General features: G+C 37.7%; 1 protein-coding gene across 1 annotated transcript in view; it reads left to right on the top strand.

The window, feature by feature from the left end:
* The window catches only part of LOC311291727 (uncharacterized protein), a 76,075-nt gene that overhangs the window by 17,887 nt on the left and 35,728 nt on the right, over positions 1-22,460 (top strand). Inside the window, exon 4 of the mRNA XM_084410933.1 lies at positions 20,238-20,876. Within this exon, the coding sequence (XP_084267059.1) occupies positions 20,238-20,876 (639 nt within the window). The remainder of the gene's footprint in view (positions 1-20,237; positions 20,877-22,460) is intronic.

The raw sequence follows: 22,460 nt of genomic DNA on the forward strand, positions 1-22,460 counted from the left end.
AAGAGCCCAACTAAAGCAAACACTGATCACTATCATGGTGTCTTTAAATGAAACTCAATAAATCATTATCATCTAACCCTCTGTTCATTCTCAATAACAACTTCTGTAGACGCATGACAAAAGTCAAACTGTTTAGTAATAAGTGAAGCTGGTAATGCTGTTTGTGTAGTGGTTTAATCCTCCTTTGCTGAGATCTTTAGAGATTTAAACGTCTTTTATCTTGAGTTGATTTCATCTAAGGCTGTGGTTGGATTGGAAGTCAGTTGTAGTTCTTGTGTTTCTCTTTCCTTCATTGATTCTGCTCGTTAACAGCAGGTGTTAATAACTAATGCCCAATAATCACTTAATTAATCACTTAATTTATTGACTGCAATGTATATCTACTTTTAGTAAACTCAACTGAAATAAGTTCAGAGTACTTATAACTATTGTTTTTATAAACTTAATTGAATTGAGGCAATCGGTTTCCTCAAATGAAATGAGTTAGCTTAACTTGTTGGGTTTTACAGTGTAGTATTGAGATACAGCCTTGGTCAGAAGCTAAAAGTAAATCATTTGTGATTTTAACGAGCGCAGTTTCAGTGTTATGGTGCGGCCTGAATCCAGACTGAAGCTTTTCATGTCATTTTCTTGCAAGAAAGAGCCCAGTTGAGCGGACACCACTTTTTCTAATATTTTAGACATAAATGGAAGATTTGAAATGGGTCTATAATTTGCTAGATTATGTGGGTCAAATTGTGGTTTCTTAATGAGTGGTTTTATAACTGCCAGTTTAAATGTTCTTGGAACATGACCTAAAGATAAAGATGAGTTAATAATATTGAGGAGAGGCTCTTCCACTACAGGTAACACTTCTTTCAGTAGTTTAGTTGATATATGATCTAATAAACATGTTGTTGTTTTAGATGAAGTGATAAGTTTATTTAACTCTTTTTGTTCTATAGCTGTAAAGCACTATAATTGTTCTTGCGGGGTGATAATTGAGGCTGAATTATAAGGCGCGATTGAAGATTGAACGTTTACAATTGTGGTTCTGATGCTTTCTATTTTCTCAGTGAAGAAGTTCATGAAATCATTACTACTAAACTGTAACGGGATATTTTGTTCAGGTGACGTCTGTTTATTTGTTAGTCTAGCCACGGTGATAAATAAGAACCTTTGATTGTTTTGGTTATTTTCTATTAGTTTGCGGAGATGCTCAGCCCTGGCCGCTTTTAGGGCCTTTTTATAACGTGACATACTATCTTTCCACGCGATTCTAAAGACCTCTAAATTAGTTTGTTTCCATTTACGCTCTAAATTACACTGTAAAACCCAACAAGTTAAGCTAACTCATTTCATTTGAGGAAACCGATTACCTCAATTCAATTAAGTTTATAAAAACAATAGTTATGAGTACTCTGAACTTATTTTAATCGAGTTCACTAAAACAATAATATTTCTTAATACACAATTCAACTTTACACTGCATTTAAATACTTTATATAGCTGAAACTTTACTTTATTGAGTAAAAACAGTGAAATGACAAACTTTAAATTAGGGCTGGGCGATTTAAATCGCGATATTGTTATGCGCATCTCGTCAGTAAAGCCGGTTCCTTGATTAGTAGTAAATCACCATCACCTGCTTTCAGATGGAGCGGCATTTACTACAAAGAGCCGTAGTTAACTGACAAGCTGAACCAAATCACATCAATATGTGAAAAAAAAAAAAAAAAAAAAAAAAAAACCTTTCCCTTAAAATCCCACCTATCATGCTTATGCTACTCTGAATAATGCCTGAACTTCGTATTCTGAACACTTCTTGCGTTGTTGTTGTCTTTTGCCTCTTCATGATGACTCGCTTAATTTAGTCCTGATTTGTAAGTCGCTTTGGATAAAAGCGTCTGCTAAATGACTAAATGTAAATGTAAATGTAAATATCGCGGACGTATCGCCAACGATTTTTAATGCGATATGGCTCAGCTTGTCAGTTAACTACGGCTCTTTGTACACAGCAAAACCTCCAGTGTTAAATTAACACCCCTGGGAGTGTATGAGTCCACACTCAAGAGTGTTTAAGTTAATGAGATAACTAAGTGATTAATTTAGTGATGATTGAGCATTATTGAAGACACCTGATGTTAACAAGTAGAATCGCTGAAGGAGAAAATCGCAAATTGTAAGTTACCATTATTGTGATGGGTAGTTGCTTTAGTTGGGCTCTGAGCCTGTGTTGGCTACTTTAGATTTTGCTTGACGGTTGTATCTGAGCTAAAACTGCCAGTTGAACAAAGAATAAAAAGTGATCTGTATTGGATATATTATGACAATCATCATTTGAACTTGATCACTGAGCTCATTAAGATCCTTCTTCCTGAATTCGATTTATGTTGTTGGTTAAAGCATAACTGTGAATCTAAATAAATGGCCAGAATTTTTGATATAATATAAAGGATTTTTTAAAAGTTTTTAAAAGAAAAATCATTCTTTTAGGCACACACAGATGTCAAGATTCAGTCTATGCATCTCAACAATGGTGAGGAGCAGAATATTCAATGAGGAAAAGTAAATTACATAGACAATTCAGATCATAATTTATTCATACCGCAATGCATGATGGGAGCCATTAATGAGTTGTGATTGGTGGCAGCCACTGCAACATGCTTTATTATTGTCACCATTGTTGAGATTCACAGGCTGATTATTGATGTCTGTTTTAAATGAATATGTCTGAACATCTTTTTGATCAGATCAATGTTTATTAAATATTTTGAATTATAAGTAAAGTCCTGATAATCATAGGCTGAACAATCACAAAACTACTGCTAACAAGTTAAACCAAACTATCTTAATATGTTTCATTTTTCGGATCACAGTATGATTATGTCAAAACATAACCAACACTATAAGATAACATTTTACTTTGTTCATTTAACTGTTATAAATCAATAACAGCAGACAAACAGCAGTAACTATTAAAGGAAACAGATAATGGTCTAGAGCCCAACTAAAGCAAACACCCATCACCTTAATGGTAACTTACAATTTGTGATTTTCTCCTTCAGTGATTCTGCTTGTTAACATCAGGTGTCTTCAATAATGCTCAATCATCACTAAATTAATCACTTAATTATCTCCTCAGCCCTAAATGCCGCTTCATCTGAAAGCAGGTGATGGTGATTTACTACTAATCAAGGAACCGGCTTTACTGACGAGCTGCGCATATCAATATCGCGATTTAAATCGCCCAGCCCTACTTTAAATGATCTCAGAGCACTTGCAGTTACTGTTAGCTCACAATGTCACACACAAAGTCAAATTCAATAAGTTAAGCTAACTTATTACATTTGAGGAAACCGATTGCCTTAATTCTTTTAATTTTAAAAACCAATAGTTATGAGTACTCTGCAATTATTTCAGTTGAGTTTATTAAAAGTAGATATACATTGTAGTCAAGAAATTAAGTGATTAATTAAGTGATTATTGAGCATTAGTGATTAACACCTGCTGTTAACGAGCAGAATCAATGAAGGAAAGAGAAACAAAAGAACTACAACTGACTTCAGCCACAGCCTCAGATGAAATCAACTCAAGATAAAAGACGTTTAAATCTCTAAAGATCTCAGCAGAGGAGGATTAAACCACTACACAAACAACATTACCAGTAGGGCTGGGCGATTTAAATCGCGATATTGATATGCGCAGCTCGTCAGTAAAGCCGGTTCCTTGATTAGTAGTAAATCACCATCACCTGCTTTCAGATGAAGCGGCATTTGGGGCTGAGGAGATAATTAAGTGATTAATTTAGTGATGATTGAGCATTATTGAAGACACCTGATGTTAACAAGCAGAATCACTGAAGGAGAAAATCACAAATTGTAAGTTACCATTAAGGTGATGGGTGTTTGCTTTAGTTGGGCTCTAGACCATTATATGTTTACTTTTATATTTACTGTTGTTTGTCTGCTGTTATTGATTTATAACAGTTAAATGAACAAAGTAAAATGTTATCTTATAGTGTTGGTTATGTTTTGACATAATCATACTGTGATCTGAAAAATGAAACATATTAAGATAGTTTGGTTTAACTTGTTAGCAGTAGTTTTGTGATTCTTCAGCCTATGATTATCAGGACTTTACTTATAATTCAAAATATTTAATAAACATTGATCTGATCAAAAAGATGTTCAGACATATTCATTTAAAACACAAACATCAATAATCAGCCTGTGAATCTCAACAATGGTGACAATAATAAAGCATGTTGCAGTGGCTGCCACCAATCACAACTCATTAATGGCTCCCATCATGCATTGTGGTATGAATAAATTATTATCTGAATTGTCTATGTAATTTTACTTTTCCTAATTGAATATTCTGCTCCTCACCATTGTTGAGATGCATAGACTGAATCTTGACATCTGTGTGTGCCTAAAAGAATGATTTTTTAAAAAAAAACTTTTAAGAAATCCTTTATATTATATCAAAAATTCTGGCCATTTATTTAGATTCACAGTTTTGCTTTAACCAACAACATGAATCGAATTCAGAAAGAAGGATCTTAATGAGCTCAGTGATCAAGTTCAAATGATGATTGTCATAATATATCCAACACAGATCACTTTTTATTCTATGTTCAACTGGCAGTTTTAACTCAGATACAACCGTCAAACAAAATCTAAAGTAGCAAACACATGAAAGGGTCAGAGACCAACTAAAGCAACTACCCATCACAATAATGGTAACTTACAATTTGCGATTTTCTCCTTCAGCGATTCTACTTGTTAACATCAGGTGTCTTCAATAATGCTCAATCATCACTAAATTAATCACTTAGTTATCTCATTAACTTAAACACTCTTGAGTGTGGACTCATACACTCCCAGGGGTGTTAATTTAACACTGGAGGTTTTGCTGTGTACAAAGAGCCGTAGTTAACTGACAAGCTGAGCCATATCGCATTAAAAATCGCTGGCGATACGTCCGCGATATTGATGTGATTTGGCTCAGCTTGTCAGTTAACTACGGCTCTTTGTAGTAAATGCCGCTTCATCTGAAAGCAGGTGATGGTGATTTACTACTAATCAAGGAACCGGCTTTACTGACGAGATGCGCATAACAATATCGCGATTTAAATTGCCCAGCCCTAATTACCAGCTTCACTTATTACTAAACAGTTTGACGTTTGTCATGCGTCTACAGAAGTTGTTAATGAGAATGAACAGAGGGTTAGATGATAATGATTTATTGAGTTTCATTTAAAGACACCATGATAGTGATCAGTGTTTGCTTTAGTTGGGCCCTTGACCCTTGACTTTATAACACCAGTTTTTTCTCTGGCTGCTGTAACTGATTGTTTATAAAACACATTTGTTATGGCACATATGCCAAAAGAAAATATGAGCATGTGGTTATGTTTGAATGACAAAAATCATCATTTAGTGACTTGATTCTCTGATCTTTTCCAGAGCCAAATCTCTGATTAGACAGGTGATGTATTACTTATTATAATATAAATGATTCTGCTGTAAGGCCCATTGTTATGACAATCAGATTTTAAAAACCTCTATGGTATCATGCTGAGTTACACATTAATCAAGAATCAGCATATGAAACTCAACAATGGTGACCATTAAAAAAGTGATTTATGCTGCAATGGATGCTGGGAGCCATGGATAAGTTTTGTATTATGCTAGTACCCAGCATGCATTGCTGCATGAATCATTTTTTAATGGTCACCATTGTTGAGATTCATATGCTGATTCTTGATGCCTGTGTGAGTCTTAGTAATGCAATACCTTTTCTGTGAAACTTTTTGTACACAACTATTTGTAAAATCCCTCATATTATCTGATGGCCACAACATGGCTAGCTCTTATGCTGTAGAATCACAGTTTTGAGTAAAACTAATAAGTTGCCCTTTCAATCAGAGATCAGACTCTGAATGAAATCAGTGAATCAAGTCACTAAATGATGATTGTCGTCATCATTAATCCTTCACCATCAACACCCGATCAGACTTTTCCTTGGCTTTTGAGCCATAACAAATATGTTTTAGAAACACTCAATTATAGCAGCCAAAGAAAGTCTTACGTGCAAAAGTCAAATGCTATCATTGTTTTTTGGCAAGGTACACACCCCTAGTATTAGAAAAATCACGGTAGCAGTGCAGGGGTGGTAGCGAAATCACTTTTTTCAGCTCATGAAGTTACTAACCCGCTAAAATAAATTCAGTTTTTGAAATCTGGTGTATATCTGGTTTAGGCTCATGCTAGGGATATTGTCAATATTCTATAATATGGTGTACTGTACTGAATCTGTCTGACAAGTACTGAATCTGTCTGACAAACACAGAGGTCACATGACTTTTTTAAACCAGAAATAACACACATTTTTTCACAATTTCCGCCTAAACTGTATGATTTCTTTTATCCCTGTGGCATGAAAGAACACCAGGGACACAAAACTCAACAACTTCAATACTCAAGGCACTCTGATGACTCAGAAAATGTATAATATACCCATACTATTTATTTGTGAGAGCCTTAAATTAGACTTGTGCAGCCAGCACAAGTCTTCAAAATAGAATAGAGCCAATAGAATGGACAAATAGAATACCCTATTAGTCCAGGGCCAAATGGCCTATTTATTCATGTACAGTTGTAATAAAAAGTAATTGTTTCAATAGTGTTGTCAACATAACACTTGTAAGTGGTTTAACAAAATGTTTCTATCATGTATTTTGATATTCACCCACTTTCAGTTAGAATGTCAGAAAGTAGCTCATGCACGGTCCATATGGATTTTTGTGATATTTCTGCCCAAAGAGTCCTCGATCTTGGGCTTTCTACACATACTCTTATACTCCTTCTGATGCTTCATAAGCCATATAGTCTGAAAATTAACGCACAGACCACGGACGGCGCGCTGCGTGGAACTGTTGGTTCAGTTGACTGGTTATAACAACACTACCAACTATGCCATCTTCAATCAACTTCCGTTGAAGCTGCACAGACTTCAGAAACACAGACACAGACATTAACGCTCTATACATATTGACTCAAGAGTCAGACCACTTTTGGTCTGATTTATCATCAGAAGGAGTCTATAATTTTACATAGTTTAAAACATTTGAGTGTTAGAATGTCAGAATATCAGAAAGTAGCTCATGCACGGAATGTTGATGGATTTTGACAGTTTGACAAGGTTTTGTCAGTTTTGTGAAAAGATTGTTGGTTCAGTTGACTGGTTATAACAACACTACCAACTATGCCATCTTCAATCATCTTCCATTCCAGGGGTATTAAATGTAAGTACAAAATACTTTTTCTCTTGTGCTTGTGAATTGGTGGGGTAGCAGTAGCTAATGTAAGCTTGATGTTTTTAGCAGGCTAGCTATCTAGCAGGCTAGCTAGCTTGCAGGGTAAACAGTGTAACAGTAACTGCTACAGTGCAGTCAGGGCTCTCAAGTGTCACTTGACAGTCACTCATTTCGGTCTTTTGTCACGCCCTCTCGCCACACATTGTATTTCTCACACAGAAAAACTCATTATAATATATTTAATATGCCGCCACACCCAAAATGTCTCTGGCCACGCCAGTCTCATTATGGAACCGGCAGGAATCAATCGCTGTAAAAATAGAGAGATGAGCAGAGCAACTGAACCAACAATCTTTTCACAAAACTGACAAAACCTTGTCAAACTGTCAAAATCCATCAACATTCCGTGCATGAGCATATTTGGGTCCAATATGGATTTTTGTATGGCTGACATAAAATCAGAAAGAGTCAACGAGTATTTATGGAAAGGTCAAGTTTCAAGTACTCAAAGTATTTCAAAAATTCAGTATGTCAAAAATGGACTTTTGTCAGGATGATATAACATCTGAATATATCAATCTGCCCAGCCAGCACAGCCATGTGGGGCCCAAATGGGTTTGACCTGGGCTATCTAACTGGGGCCCAGCCAGTTTTGTCCTCGGTTTCCATGTAGGCCCCACATGGGTTTGCCCAGATGAAATGAACACTGCTTAGTGTGCACAGTACAGGCTGTTTAATGTAACACTGAATCAGTGTTGGAGGTAATGAGATAATTAAGTGATTGAATAATGATTTTGTATTAGTGAAGAACACCTGCTGTTAACAAGCAGAATCACTGAAGGAAAGAGAAACACAAGAACTACTTCCAGCCACAACCTTGGATGAAATCAACTGAAGATAAAATACATTACATCTCTCAAGATCGGATTAAACAACTCCACAAACAGCATTACCAGCTTCACTGATTAGTAACCAGACTGACTTTATTTCTGCCAGACGTCTTCAGAAATTCTTATTGAGAATTAACAGAGGTTAAAATGTTGATTACTTATTTCAAAGTAATAGTTTGATTTGATGTTACCATTGTGGCGATCAGTGTGTGCTTTAGTCAGGCTCTTGACTTTTTGACATTTGCTTTTTCTCAGGCAGCTGTATCTGTTTGTTATGGTGAGAACAGCAAGAGAAAATGCAATCAGATGCTGTAAGCTTATTGATGATAAGAATATAATCATCATCATGTAGTGGCTTAACTCACTGATATTTTGTGTAAGGTTTGTACGGGTAGTATGCCATTCTTTTTGTTTTATTGTTGTGATTCTGCAGCAAGAGATCCAGCACAGTTTAATCAGAACATCAAATGATTTTTAAACCCCATTTACACATGTTGGACTACTGAAAGTTGTACTTGCACACAGACATCAAGAATCAGCATATGAATCTCAACAATGGTGACATGCTTCATGCTGCAATGCATTCTGAGTAGGGCTGGGCGATATATCGCACAATATTGTTATGCGCATCTCATCAGTAAAGCCGGTTCCTTGATTAGTAGTAAATCGCCATCACCTGCTTTCAGATGAAGCGGTGTTAAATTAACACTCCTGGGAGTGTATATGAGTCCACACTCAAGAGTGTAAAGTGTTAAAATATGAGTGTTAAATTAACACTCAAGAGTGTTAAAGTTAATGAGATAATTAAGTGATTAATTGAGTGATGATTGATCATTATTGAAGACACCTGATGTTAACAAGCAGAATCATTGAAGGAGAAAATCACAAATTGTAAGTTACCATTATGGTTATGGGTGTTTGCTTTAGTTGGGCTCTTGACCCTTGTATGTTTAAATTTTACTGTTGTTTGTCTGCTGTTATTGATTTATAACAGTTAAATGAACAAAGTAAAGTGTGATCTGATAGTGTTGATTATGTTTTGACATAATCATGCTGTGATCTGAAAAATGAAACTTATTGAGATAGTTTGGTTTAGCGTGTTAGCAGCAGCTTTGTGTTTCTACAGCATATATGTTGCATATATGTAATTATATATAATTATCAGTACTTTACTTATAATCCAATATATTTAATAAACATTGTTCTGACCAAAACACTTTCAAATAAATTCATTTAGAAACACAGACATCAATAATCAGCCTGTGAATCTCAACAATGGTGACAATAATAAAGCATGTTGCAGTGGCTGCCACCAATCACAACTCATTAATGGCTCCCATCATGCATTGCGGTATGAATAAATATAATCTGAATTGTCTATATAATTTACTTTTCCTAATTGAATATTCTGTGCGTCACCATTGTTGAGATGCATAGACTGAATATTGACGTCTGTGTGTGCCTAAAATAAAGATTTTTTTTTTTTTTAAACAACTACTAAAGAAATCCTTTATATTATATAAAAAATTCTGGGCATTTATGCAGATTCACAGTTATGCTGTGTAACCAACAACATAAATCGAAGTCAGAAAGAAGGATCTTAATGAGTACAGTGATCAAGTTCAAATGATGATAGTCATAATATAACCAACACCATCAGATCACTTTATTCTTTGTTCAACTGGCGGTTATAACTCAGATACAACAACCAAACAAAATCTAAAGTAAACATATAATGGTCAAGAGTCCAACTAAAGCAAACAATGATCACCATAACGGTGGCTTACAATTTGTGATTTTCTCCTTCAGTGATTCTTCTTGTTAACATCAGTTGTCTTCAATTATGTTCAATAATCACTAAATTAATCGCTTAATTATCTCATTAACTTCTTGAGTGTTCATATACACTCCCAGGAGTGTTAAATTAACACTGGAGTTTTTGCTGTGTACAAAGAGCCGTAGTTAACTGAAAAAGCTGAGCCATATCGCATTAATTATCGCTGGCGATACGTCCGCGATATTAATGCGATATTAGATTAGATTAGATTAGATTCAACTTTATTGTCATTACACAAGTACAGGTACAAGGCAACGAAATGCAGTTTAGGTCTAACCAGAAGTGCAATAGCAGCAAGTGCAGGATATACAGTGGTTCATAAGTGCAGAACATGGATATGTACTGAATAAATATAGAGTTGAATACTATTATAAACAAAAATTTACAGATAGATTGTCCTATGAATATAATATACAGATAACTATTACTGTGAACAGAATTTACAGCTAGATATGTACTGAATATAATAATATACAGATGGCTATTACTATAAACAGAATGTTTACAGATAGATATGTACTGAATATAATATACAGATGGCTGTTACTATAAACATAATTTTACAGATAGATATGTACTATGAATATATATACAGATGGCTGTTACTATAAACAGAATGTGAGCATAATATACAGATGGATATTACTATAAACAGAATTTTACAAATAGATATATGTATAAGTTAGGCTAATGAGCAGTATAACAATGGATTTAAAGTAGTGCAAATAAAGTTTGGACAGAAGCTATCCGAGTGAGTGCAGTGGAAAGTAATTGCATATTACAGTTAGGGTACGATATTGCAATGTATATATAACAGTCGGTACTGTAAATAAACAGTCGGCAGTGCAAATGAGCATATTCCAGTCAAGGTAGTAGTGCAAGATGCATATGTAAACAGTTGTTACTGTAATAACAGTCAGCAGTGCAAATGAACATTATAGTATTGCAAATAACAAAATGGAGGCAGGTGTGAGGAGGGAGAGGAGAGTCAATCAGTATATGAGGGGAGTGGGATCAATGAGGGTTAGAGTTTAATAAAGAGACAGCTCTGGGGAAAAAACTGTTCTTTAGTCTGCTGGTCCTGGTCCGGAGGCACCTGAAACGCCTGCCGGAAGGCAGGAGAGAAAACAGTCTGTGGGCTGGGTGAGAGGAGTCCTTAAGGATGCTGCGAGCTCGATGCAGACAGCGTTTCCTCTGGATGTGCTCGATGGCAGGTAGTGGAGTCCCAGTGATGCGCTGGGCGGTTTTCACCACCCGCTGCAGTGCCTTGCGCTCTGCAACAGAACAGCTCCCATACCACACTGTAGCACAGTTGGTCAGGATGCTTTCTATTGCACAGCGATAGAAGTTCACCAGGATAGTGGAGGAAAGCTGATTCTTCCTCAGTGTCCTCAGGAAGAAGAGGCGCTGGTGAGCCTTCTTGACCAGGCTGGAGGTGTTGGTTGTCCAGGTCATGTCCGCCGAGATGTGGGTCCCCAGGAACTTGAAACTGGAGACACGCTCAACAGCCATTCCATTGATGTGGATGGTGTCGTGTGTGCCTCTTGACACTTTCCTGAAGTCCACGATGAGCTCCTTCGTTTTGGTGGTGTTGAGGAGCTGGTTATTTTCGGTGCACCATGTGGCCAGGTGCTTGATCTCCTCCCTATAGGCAGTCTCATCGTTGTTGCTGATGAGACCAATCACCGTAGTGTCGTCCGCAAACTTGACGATGGAATTAGATCCGTACACAGGCTTGCAGTCGGAGGTGAAGAGGGAGTAGAGGAACGGGCTTAGCACACAGCCCTGTGGTACACCAGTGTTGAGTGTGATGGATGTGGAGCAGTTGGAGCCTGATCGAACATTCTGGGGTCTGTTGGTCAAGAAGTCCAAAATCCAGTTGCACATGGAGGTGTTGAAGCCCAGGTCTCCAAGTTTGGCTATTAACTTAGTTGGGATGACAGTGTTGAATGCTGAGCTGAAGTCAACAAACAGCATGCGTGCATAAGTGTTCTTATTGTCCAGATGTGTGAGCACAGAGTGCAGTGCCATGGAGACTGCATCCTCTGTGCTCCTATTGCTACGGTAGGCAAACTGGTGTGAGTCCAATGTGGATGGTAGAGAGTCTTTTAGGTGTGCCAGGACCAGCCGCTCAAAGCACTTCATTACGATGGGTGTGAGTGCTACAGGGCGGTAGTCATTAAGGCACTTCGGGCTGGAGTGTTTTGGCACTGGCACAATGGAAGTGCATTTAAAGCATGTTGGTACAGTTGCTTGGGCAAGAGACAGGTTGAAAATGTCTGTAAAAACCCCAGCGAGCTGCTCCGCACATGCCCTGAGTACGCGTCCAGGGATGTTGTCTGGTCCAGCAGCCTTGTGCGCGCTGATCCTGCTCAGTGCATTGCAGACATCTGTGGAGGAGAGTGTGATCGGTGGGTGGTCAGCTGAGGATTTGAGCTTGGTGGCAGTTTCTCTGTTGTCTCTTTCAAAGCGAGCATAAAAGTCATTTAGCTCGTTCAGGAAGTTGACATCAGTGGCTGCGGGGGTGGAGTGAGAGGGTTTGTAGTCACTGATGGCCTGAATGCCCTGCCACATGCGCCGAGGGTCAGCGTTGGAAAAGTGTCCCTCTATCTTAAGCTTGTAGCAGTGCTTGGCCTCTTTGATGCCCCTTTTCAGATTTGCTCTGGATGTGCTATAGGCTTGTGCATCTCCTGATCTGAAGGCAGTATTGCGTGTCTTCAATAGGAGTCGCACTTCCCTGTTCATCCATGGCTTCTGATTTGGGTATGTGGTGATCTGCTTCTGGGTTGTAACACTGTCAATGGTGGTATTAATGTAATCCAGTACAGAGGAGGTGTAGCAGTCAATGTCCGTGTGAGAGCCACTGGTGGCTTGAGAAGCAAACATACTCCAGTCTGTGTGTAGAAACCTTTCCTGGAGTGAGAAATCTGCCCCCGCAGGCCACACCTTGATGGTCTTCACTGATGGCTTCACGCGATTGATCAGAGGTGCATATTTGGGGGTGAGGAACAAAGAAAGGTGATCTGACTGTCCCAAGTGGGGGAGGGGTGTCGCGACGTAAGCTTCAGCCATGTTTGTGTAAACATGGTCTAAGGTTTTGTTTCCTCTGGTGTGACAGGAAACATGCTGGTGAAATTTCGGTAGCACTGACTTTAAGTTTGAATGATTAAAATCACCCGCAACAATAAACGCAGCTTCCGGGTGAACGGTCTGTTGTTTACTGATGGCTGCGTGAAGTTCTTTCATAGCAAACTTGGCATCAGCATCCGGGGGAATATAGGCTGCAGTTATAATAGTGGAAGTGAACTCCCGCGGTAGATAAAACGGTCTACATTTAACCATGAGAAACTCAAGGTTAGCTGAACAATGTCTCCCAACAATAGCAGAGTTTGTGCACCAAGCTTTGTTAATGTAAATGCACAATCCACCACCTCTGGTCTTACCGGAGCCATGTAATGTTCTATCCGCCCGGAATGTATGGCGTCCCGCTAGCTCAATAGCGTTGTCCGGTATTCCGCTGTTTAACCATGTTTCCGTGAAAATTAGAACATTACAGTTCAAAAGTCTCTTGCTGTATGTGATGTTGAGTCGAATCTCCTCCATTTTGTTCAACAGCGACCGTACATTGGCAAGGAAAATGCTGGGTAAAGAGAGCCGGTGTGGTGTTAGCTTTAGCTTAGCTCTTAGTCCTCCGCGCTTCCCCCGCCTTTGTTTACGATCTCGCCGGCGCCTGCGAGCACTTCCGCCCGGCCGGGCAGAGTGCATAGCCTCGGGTGATCTGGCGATCTCAGGAAGGAGTCGAAGGTTGTCCATAAAACTGTCGGAAATTCGCAAACCAATATCCAAAAGCTCACCTTGGGTGTACGATGTTAAGGCACAACTGTTCTGGACGAACAGACCCGAAATGAGCAAGAAAAATACTGCTAAATTACAGAATCTGGAGAGACCGCGAGCCTCGCGATGTACTCGCGCCGCCATCTTGGATCTTCTTGGATATGGCTCAGCTTGTCAGTTAACTACGGCTCTTTGTAGTAAATGCCGCTCCATCTGAAAGCAGGTGAAGGCGATTTACTACTAATCAAGGAACCGGCTTTACTGATGAGATGCGCATAACAATATCGTGCGATATCGCCCAGCCCTAATTCTGAGTGCACCATACGAAACTTATCCATAGCTCCCAGAATGCATTGCACCATGAAGCATGTCACCATTGTTGAGATTCATATGCTGATTCTTGATGTCTGTGTGCGAGTAAATCTCACTGGAGTCCAAAATATGTAAATGGTGTGTTAAAAATCATTTGACGTTCTGATTAAATTCTATTATTCTCTTGCTGTAGAATCACAACAATAAAACAAAATGAATAACATACTACCCGTATAAACCTCAGACATAATCAGTGAGCTAAGCCACTACATGATGATTATATTCTTATCACCAATCAGATAACAGCATCTGATTATATTTTCTCTTGCTGTTCTCACCACAACAAACAGATACAGCTGACAGAGAAAAACTAATGTTAAAAAGTCAAGAGCCTGACTAAAGCACACACTGATCGCCACAATGGTAACATCAAATCAAACTATTACTTTCAAATAAGTAATCAACATCTAAACCTCTGTTAATTCTCAATAAGAATTTCTGAAGACGTCTGATAGAAATAAAGTTAGTCTGGTTAGTAATAAGTGAAGCTGGTAATGCTGTTTGTGGAGTTGTTTAATCAGATCTTGAGAGATGTAATGTATTTTATCTTCAGTTGATTTCATCCAAGGTTGTGGCTGGAAGTAGTTCTTGTGTTTCTCTTTCCTTCAGTGATTATGCTTGTTAACAGCAGGTGTTCATCAATAATGCACTATCATTATTCAATCACTTAATTATCTCATTACCTCCAACACTGATTCAGTGTTACATTAAACAGCCTGTACTGTGCACACTAAGCAGTGTTCATTTCATCTGGGCAAACCCATGTGGGGCCTACATGGAAACCGAGGACAAAACTGGCTGGGTCCCAGTTAGATAGCCCAGGTCAAACCCATTTGGGCCCCACATGGCTGTGCTGGCTGGGAGGCTGCCTAGCAGCGTGAATAAAATTGCGCTGCGCGCAAGGCAGCATGGGGAAACCCAGTACATCGGCCAGACAATTGTAGATATTGACTATTGAACACATTTCTGGCCAACGAGTCTCTGAACTTGAACTTTCTATACATGCTCATTGACTCCTTCCGATGTTTCAACAAGCAGACAATAGTCAATAATTGACCTCCTGAACATATTTCTAGTAAAAGAATCCTTGATCTTGAACATTCTATACATGCTCATTGACTCCTTAGGCTGTTTCTTCAGCCATACAGTAGTTCAGATTTGACATATTGAAAATATTTCTGACTGAAGAGTCCTTGATCTTGAACTTTCTATTCATACTTATAGACTCTTTCAGATAATACATCGGCCAGACAATTGTCCATACTGACTGTTGAACATTTCTGGCCAACGAGTCTATGAACTTGAACTTTCTATACATGCTCATTGACTCCTGATGTTTCATCAGCCAGAGAGCCAGAATTGACCTACTGAACATATTAATGGCCAAAGAGTCCTCAATCTTGAACTTTTTATACATATTTATAGATTCCTTCTGATGCTTCATAGGCCATATAAAAGTCCAAATCTGACCTATTGAACTTATTTCTTGTCAATGGGTCCTCAAAAGGTTTTAAACTATAAACTTATAGACTCCTTCTGATGATCAGCCAGACAGAGGCCCCTTTTTGAACTACTGAACATATTTCATGCCTACACAGCAAAATCCCCAGAGTAAAATTAACTCTGTTCAGAGAACATTTGGTCCCTCTCTACAGAGAGTTAAAATAACTCTGAAACAGAGTAAAAGTTAATGAGATACTTAAGTGATTAATTAAGTGATGATTGGGCATTAATGATGAACATCTGTTGTTAACAAGTTCTCAGCAGAGCAGGATTCAACAACTCTACAAACAGCATTACCAGCTTCACTTATTACTAACCAGGGGTGCGTTTCCCGAAAGCATCGTTGGCCAACTATGGTCGCAAGTTCATCGCAATGTCCATTGAACTCTATTGATAACGACGGAACTTGCGACCATAGTTGGCCAACGATGCTTTCGGGAAACGCACCCCAGACTGACTTTATTTCTGGCAGACATCTACAGAAGGTCTTATTAAGAATTAACAGAGGTTTAGATGTTGATGATTTATTGAAAATGTATGATTACCATTATAGTGATGAGTGTTTCCTTCAGTTGGGCAGTTTGACTCTTCTTGGGAGTTTGTGGTTTTTGTAACAGTTTTTACCAAAACATGTAATTTGTTACAAAGAAAACCAAAAACAAAGATGATCAGGTGATATAGTGTTTAACAGCAGATAGTAAAAAAAATGAGCTTATATCGTCACTGTCCAAAAGTGGTCATTTGATGTTAATAGATTATATTCACTAACAATACTCTCTTGCTACAGATTGGACATTTAGAATTTTTAAAATACATAATAAAGATTTTTTCAAAGATTTTTTTTTTTTTTTTAAACAAAGACATCAATAATCAGCTTATGAATCTCAACAATGGTGACATGCTTCATGCTGCAATGCATGCTGGGAGCCACAATAGTATAAAACTCATGGTTCCCAGGATGCATTGCGGCATGAAACATGTTACCATTGTTGAGATTCATAAGCTGATTCTTGATGTCTGTGTCTTAGAAAAAAAAAAAAAAATTATGTATTTAAAAAAATTCAAATTGTCCAATTTGTGGCAAGAGAGTATTGTTAGTGAACATAATCTATTAACATCAAATGACCACTTTTGGACAGTGATGATATAAGCACATCATTCTACTTTTTGTTGTTGAAAACTAGATCACCTGAACATCTTTGCATCTGGCATTCTTTGCAACAAATTACATGTTTTGGTAAAAGCTGTTACAAAAACCATAAACACTCAAAAATATAAGCTAGAGTCAAACTGCCCAACTAAAGGAAACATTCATCACGATAATGGTGATCATACATTTTCAATAAATCGTCAACATCTAAACCTCAATTCTCAATAAGAACTTCTGTAAACGTATGACAGAAATAAAGTTAGTCTGGTTAGTAATAAGTGAAGCTGGTAATGCTGTTTATGGAGTTGTTTAATCCTCCTCTGCTGAGAACTTGTTGACAGCAGGTGTTCATCATTAATGCCCAATCATCACTTAATTAATCACTTAAGTATCTCATTAACTTTTACTCTGTTTCAGAGTTATTTTAACTCTCTGTAGAGAGGGACCAAATGTTCTCTGAACAGAGTTAATTTTACTCTGGGGATTTTGCTGTGTAAGAGTACTCGAAACTTGACCTTTCTATACATACTCGTTGACTCCATCTGATTCTTCATAAGCCATATATATGTCCTTATATGACCTATTATTATTTCTTGTCAATGGGTCCTCAAAAGGTTTTAAACTATAAACTTATAGACTCCTTCTGATGATCAGCCATACAGAAGTCCATAATTGACCTAAGGAACATATTTCTGGCCAAAGAGTCCTCAATCTTGAACTTTCTATACATACTCATTGTCTCCTTCTGATTCTTCATAAGCCATATATATGTCCTTATATGACCTATTATTATTTCTGGTCAAAGGTTCCTCAAAATGTTTTAAACTATGTAAAATTATAGACTCCTTCTGATGATAAATCAGACCAAAAGTGGTCTGACTCTTGAGTCAATATGTATAGAGCGTTAATGTCTGTGTCTGTGTTTCTGAAGTCTGTGCAGCTTCAACGGAAGTTGATTGAAGATGGCATAGTTGGTAGTGTTGTTATAACCAGTCAACTGAACCAACAGTTCCACGCAGCGCGCCGTCCGTGGTCTGTGCGTTAATTTTCAGACTATATGGCTTATGAAGCATCAGAAGGAGTATAAGAGTATGTGTAGAAAGCCCAAGATCGAGGACTCTTTGGGCAGAAATATCACAAAAATCCATATGGACCGTGCATGAGCTACTTTCTGACATTCTAACTGAAAGTGGGTGAATATCAAAATACATGATAGAAACATTTTGTTAAACCACTTACAAGTGTTATGTTGACAACACTATTGAAACAATTACTTTTTATTACAACTGTACATGAATAAATAGGCCATTTGGCCCTGGACTAATAGGGTATTCTATTTGTCCATTCTATTGGCTCTATTCTATTTTGAAGACTTGTGCTGGCTGCACAAGTCTAATTTAAGGCTCTCACAAATAAATAGTATGGGTATATTATACATTTTCTGAGTCATCAGAGTGCCTTGAGTATTGAAGTTGTTGAGTTTTGTGTCCCTGGTGTTCTTTCATGCCACAGGGATAAAAGAAATCATACAGTTTAGGCGGAAATTGTGAAAAAATGTGTGTTATTTCTGGTTTAAAAAAGTCATGTGACCTCTGTGTTTGTCAGACAGATTCAGTACTTGTCAGACAGATTCAGTACAGTACACCATATTATAGAATATTGACAATATCCCTAGCATGAGCCTAAACCAGATATACACCAGATTTAAAAAATTGAATTTATTTTAGGGGGTTAGTAACTTCATGAGCTCAAAAAAGTGATTTTGCTACCACCCCTGCACTGCTATCGTGATTTTTCTAGTACTAGGGGTGTATACCTTGCCAAAAATCACTATGAGACTTTGTCCCCCCAGATGATACCGATGGACCAAATATGGGGCCCTGGCTCATGGACTATTATGTTTTTCAGTGGTTGTATATCATGCAGGAACACGTTTGTGTGCATTATTTTTTTTTTTTGTAATTTCCCCGGAACTAATAGAGAGTCTCTCCACAACGGATTGAAGCGCACGTCCGAGTGAAGACTGTGCGCGAGCCACAAACTAAACACAGTATCCGCGCCACTGATCACAGCGGCAACGAGCACTTTGATCAAGAGCACTTTGATCACTAAATCTCAAAAGGCTGAGATTTAAAAAAACAACACATTTCAGCGCTAGATCGCCTCTTAAAAAAAGAACGAAATGAATGTGCTAGTTAACTGGAGATGTTTTGTTTATTTGTATTGGTACATTCAATACAAGATGCGAGATGTTTCAAAAGTGGTGGGGACAATATCGACCTTAGAAAATAGTGGTGGGGACATGTCCCACCCGTCCCACCCGCAAATTACGCCTATGCATTAGTATCCCTTAAATGTCACTCTTAATAGTCTTGTTTGAACTTGATTGTTTGTCTTTGGCTCAAAGCCACTTGCTGCGAACATTTCTAAGCGGAAGCTTCACGTTTATTTTAAGTGAGTGAGATCAAATATGTCAACTCAAAACAATATTTTGTCCCCAATTATTTCCCAGACGTAGTTTTGGTATTGAGGTCAAAGTTAACTTAACGTTCGCTATAAACAGTGGGTGATGGTCACACAAGACGACTCGGCAGATTTGAAGTGTTTCCCCCCTATTGTAGTGACCATCCTCGATTAAGTTTCACTCAGGACTTTTGTAAAAGCCAAAATATGACCACACCTCAGATTTGGTCCTCTTAAAAGGCTGAGAAATCTTAGGCATGTTAATGGTTTAAATTTATTAATGGTTAAAGAAAAAATGGTTTTAAGTCAGTTATTTATATCTTTTGCTGTAGGGTGTCAGGAGGAAATATCAGTTTACATTTCCAAACATTCTTTTTGCCATTAATTGTAATAATCCAGTGAGATTTGTGTATGCACAAGGAGTCTGACAACAGCCAGGATGATCTGATCTCACCATCATCGAGTCCGTCTGTGATTACATGAAGAAACAGAAGAAACTGAGACAAACTAAATCCAGAAGAACTGCGGGAACGTCTCCGAGACGCTTGAAGAACGTTCCCGCAGTTCTTCTGGATTTAGTTTGTCTCAGTTTCTTCTGTTTCTTCATGTAATCACAGACGGACTCGATGATGGTGAGATCAGATCATACTGGCTGTTGTCAGACTCCTTGTGCATACACAAATCTCACTGGATTATTACAATTAATGGCAAAAAGAATGTTTGGAAATGTAAACTGATATTTCCTACTGACACACTACAGCAAAATATATAAATAACTGACTTAAAACCATTTTTTTTAACCATTAATAAATTTAAACCATTAACATGCTTTTGCATTTATATATTTATATATTTACATATTTACATATTTTCTGTATCTTTCAGAGATGTCAGCAATCAGCTCCAGTTCAGATGATCCAGTGATCCGGATTCTTCTGGTGGGCAGGAAGGGTTCTGGGACAAGCTCATCTGGAAACTCTATACTGGGAAAAAAAAAGTTTAAAGTAAAAAATCATGAGTCTGAAGTGTGTGAGGGTAAAACACAGATAGGAGAGAAGCAGGTGTGTGTGATTGATTCTCCAGATCTACTGGATCCAGATCTGAATAAAGAGAAGCTGGAGAAGATGAAGGATCAGCTGGTCTCTCGATGTTCAGCAGGTCTCAGTGCAGTTCTGATCACCGTTCCTCTAGAGAAACCTGTGCAAAATGAGGAGGAGATCCTGGATTTCATTAAAGGTTTATTTGGTCCTGAAGTTCAGAATTACATCATGATTTTGTTCACACATGGAGATGAACTGGAGGATCTGGAGGAGACCATTGATGAACATCTACAAAACCATGTGGATCTCCAGCGACTGGTGACTGAATGTGGAGGAAAGTTTCACTGTTTCAATAATAAGAGTATATCAGACGTTGAGATACAAGGACTACTGCAGAAGATAGAAGGAATGATGGTGGAGAAAAAAGGGAACTTTATCATGAAACAAATGAGGAGATCAAGCATGGATGCTCCTGAGGTCTTTTGTAAGTGCCCTTTACATGTTGCCATTACAAATAACTTCAAAAATACAAACATATATGGCAATTCGTTCAATGGGTCTCATTCATGAAACTCGAGCAGAACGAATTTTTGTGTAAATCGTGTGTAAAGTGGTTCTGGCGTAAATTTTCGGATTCATTAAAATGTTCGTATTTTCCAAATGTTAGTTGGTACGAAAGAAATCTACACCTGCTCCCAGCCACGCGTAAATAGTTCGTTTAACATCCGAACGTTTTGCTCATTAATAAGGCTGCATTTTAACTCACCTTAATCAGGTACATATTTACACAGCATTTTCTAAAAATTAGGGATGGGCGATATATCGCACGATATTGTTATGCGCATCTCGTCAGTAAAGCCGGTTCCCTTGATTAGTAGTAAATCGCCATCACCTGCTTTCAGATGGAGCGGTGTTAAATTAACACTCCTGGGGCTGGGAGTGTATATGAGTCCACACTCAAGAGTGTTAAAGTTAATGAGATAATTAAGTGATTAATTTAGTGACTATTGAGCATTATTGAAAAAACCTGATGTTAACAAGCAGAATCACTGAAGGAGAAAATCACAAATTGTAAGTTACCATTAAGGTGATGGGTGTTTGCTTTAGTTGGGCTCTAGACCATTATATGTTTACTTTAATTTTTACTGTTGTTTGTCTGCTGTTATTGATTTATAACAGTTAAATGAACAAAGTTAAATGTGATCTGATAGTCTTGGTTATGTTTTGACATAATCATGCTGTGATCTGAAAAAGGAGACTTATTGAGATAGTTTGGTTTAACTTGTTAGCTGCAGATTTGTGATTCTTTAGCCTATGATTATCAGTACTTTACTTATAATTCAATATATTTAATAAACATTGTTCTGATCAATAGATATTCAGATTACTTCATTTAAAACACAGACATTAATAATCAGCCTGTGAATCTCAACAATGGTGACAATAATAAAGCATGTTGCAGTGGCTGCCACCAATCACAACTCATTAATGGCTCCCATCATGCATTGCGGTATGAATAAATTATGATCTGAATTGTCTATGTAATTTACTTTTCCTAATTGAATATTCTGCTCCTCACCATTGTTGAGATGCATAGACTGAATCTTGACATCTGTGTGTGCCTAAAAGAATGATTTTTTTTTTTAAACAACTTTTAAGAAATCCTTTATATTATATCAAAAATTCTGGGCATTTATGCAGATTCACAGTTATGCTTTAACCAACAACATAAATCTACATCAGAAAGAAGGATCTTAATGAGTTCAGTGATCAAGTTCAAATGATGAATGTTATAATATAACCAACATCATCAGACATCAGTTACAATTCAGATACAACAACCAAACAAAATATAAAAGGAAACATATAATGGTCTAGAGCCCAACTAAAGCAAACACCCATCACCTTAATGGTAACTTACAATTTGTGATTTTCTCCTTCAGTGATTCTGCTTGTTAGCATCAGGTGTCTTCAATAATGTTCAATCATCACTAAATTAATCACTTAATTATCTCATTAACTTAAACACTCTTGAGTGTGGACTCATACACTCCCAGGAGTGTTAATT

The sequence above is a fragment of the Rutilus rutilus genome (assembly GCF_951802725.1).
Source record: "Rutilus rutilus genome assembly, chromosome: 1".
Classification (NCBI taxonomy): Eukaryota; Metazoa; Chordata; class Actinopteri; order Cypriniformes; family Leuciscidae; genus Rutilus; species Rutilus rutilus.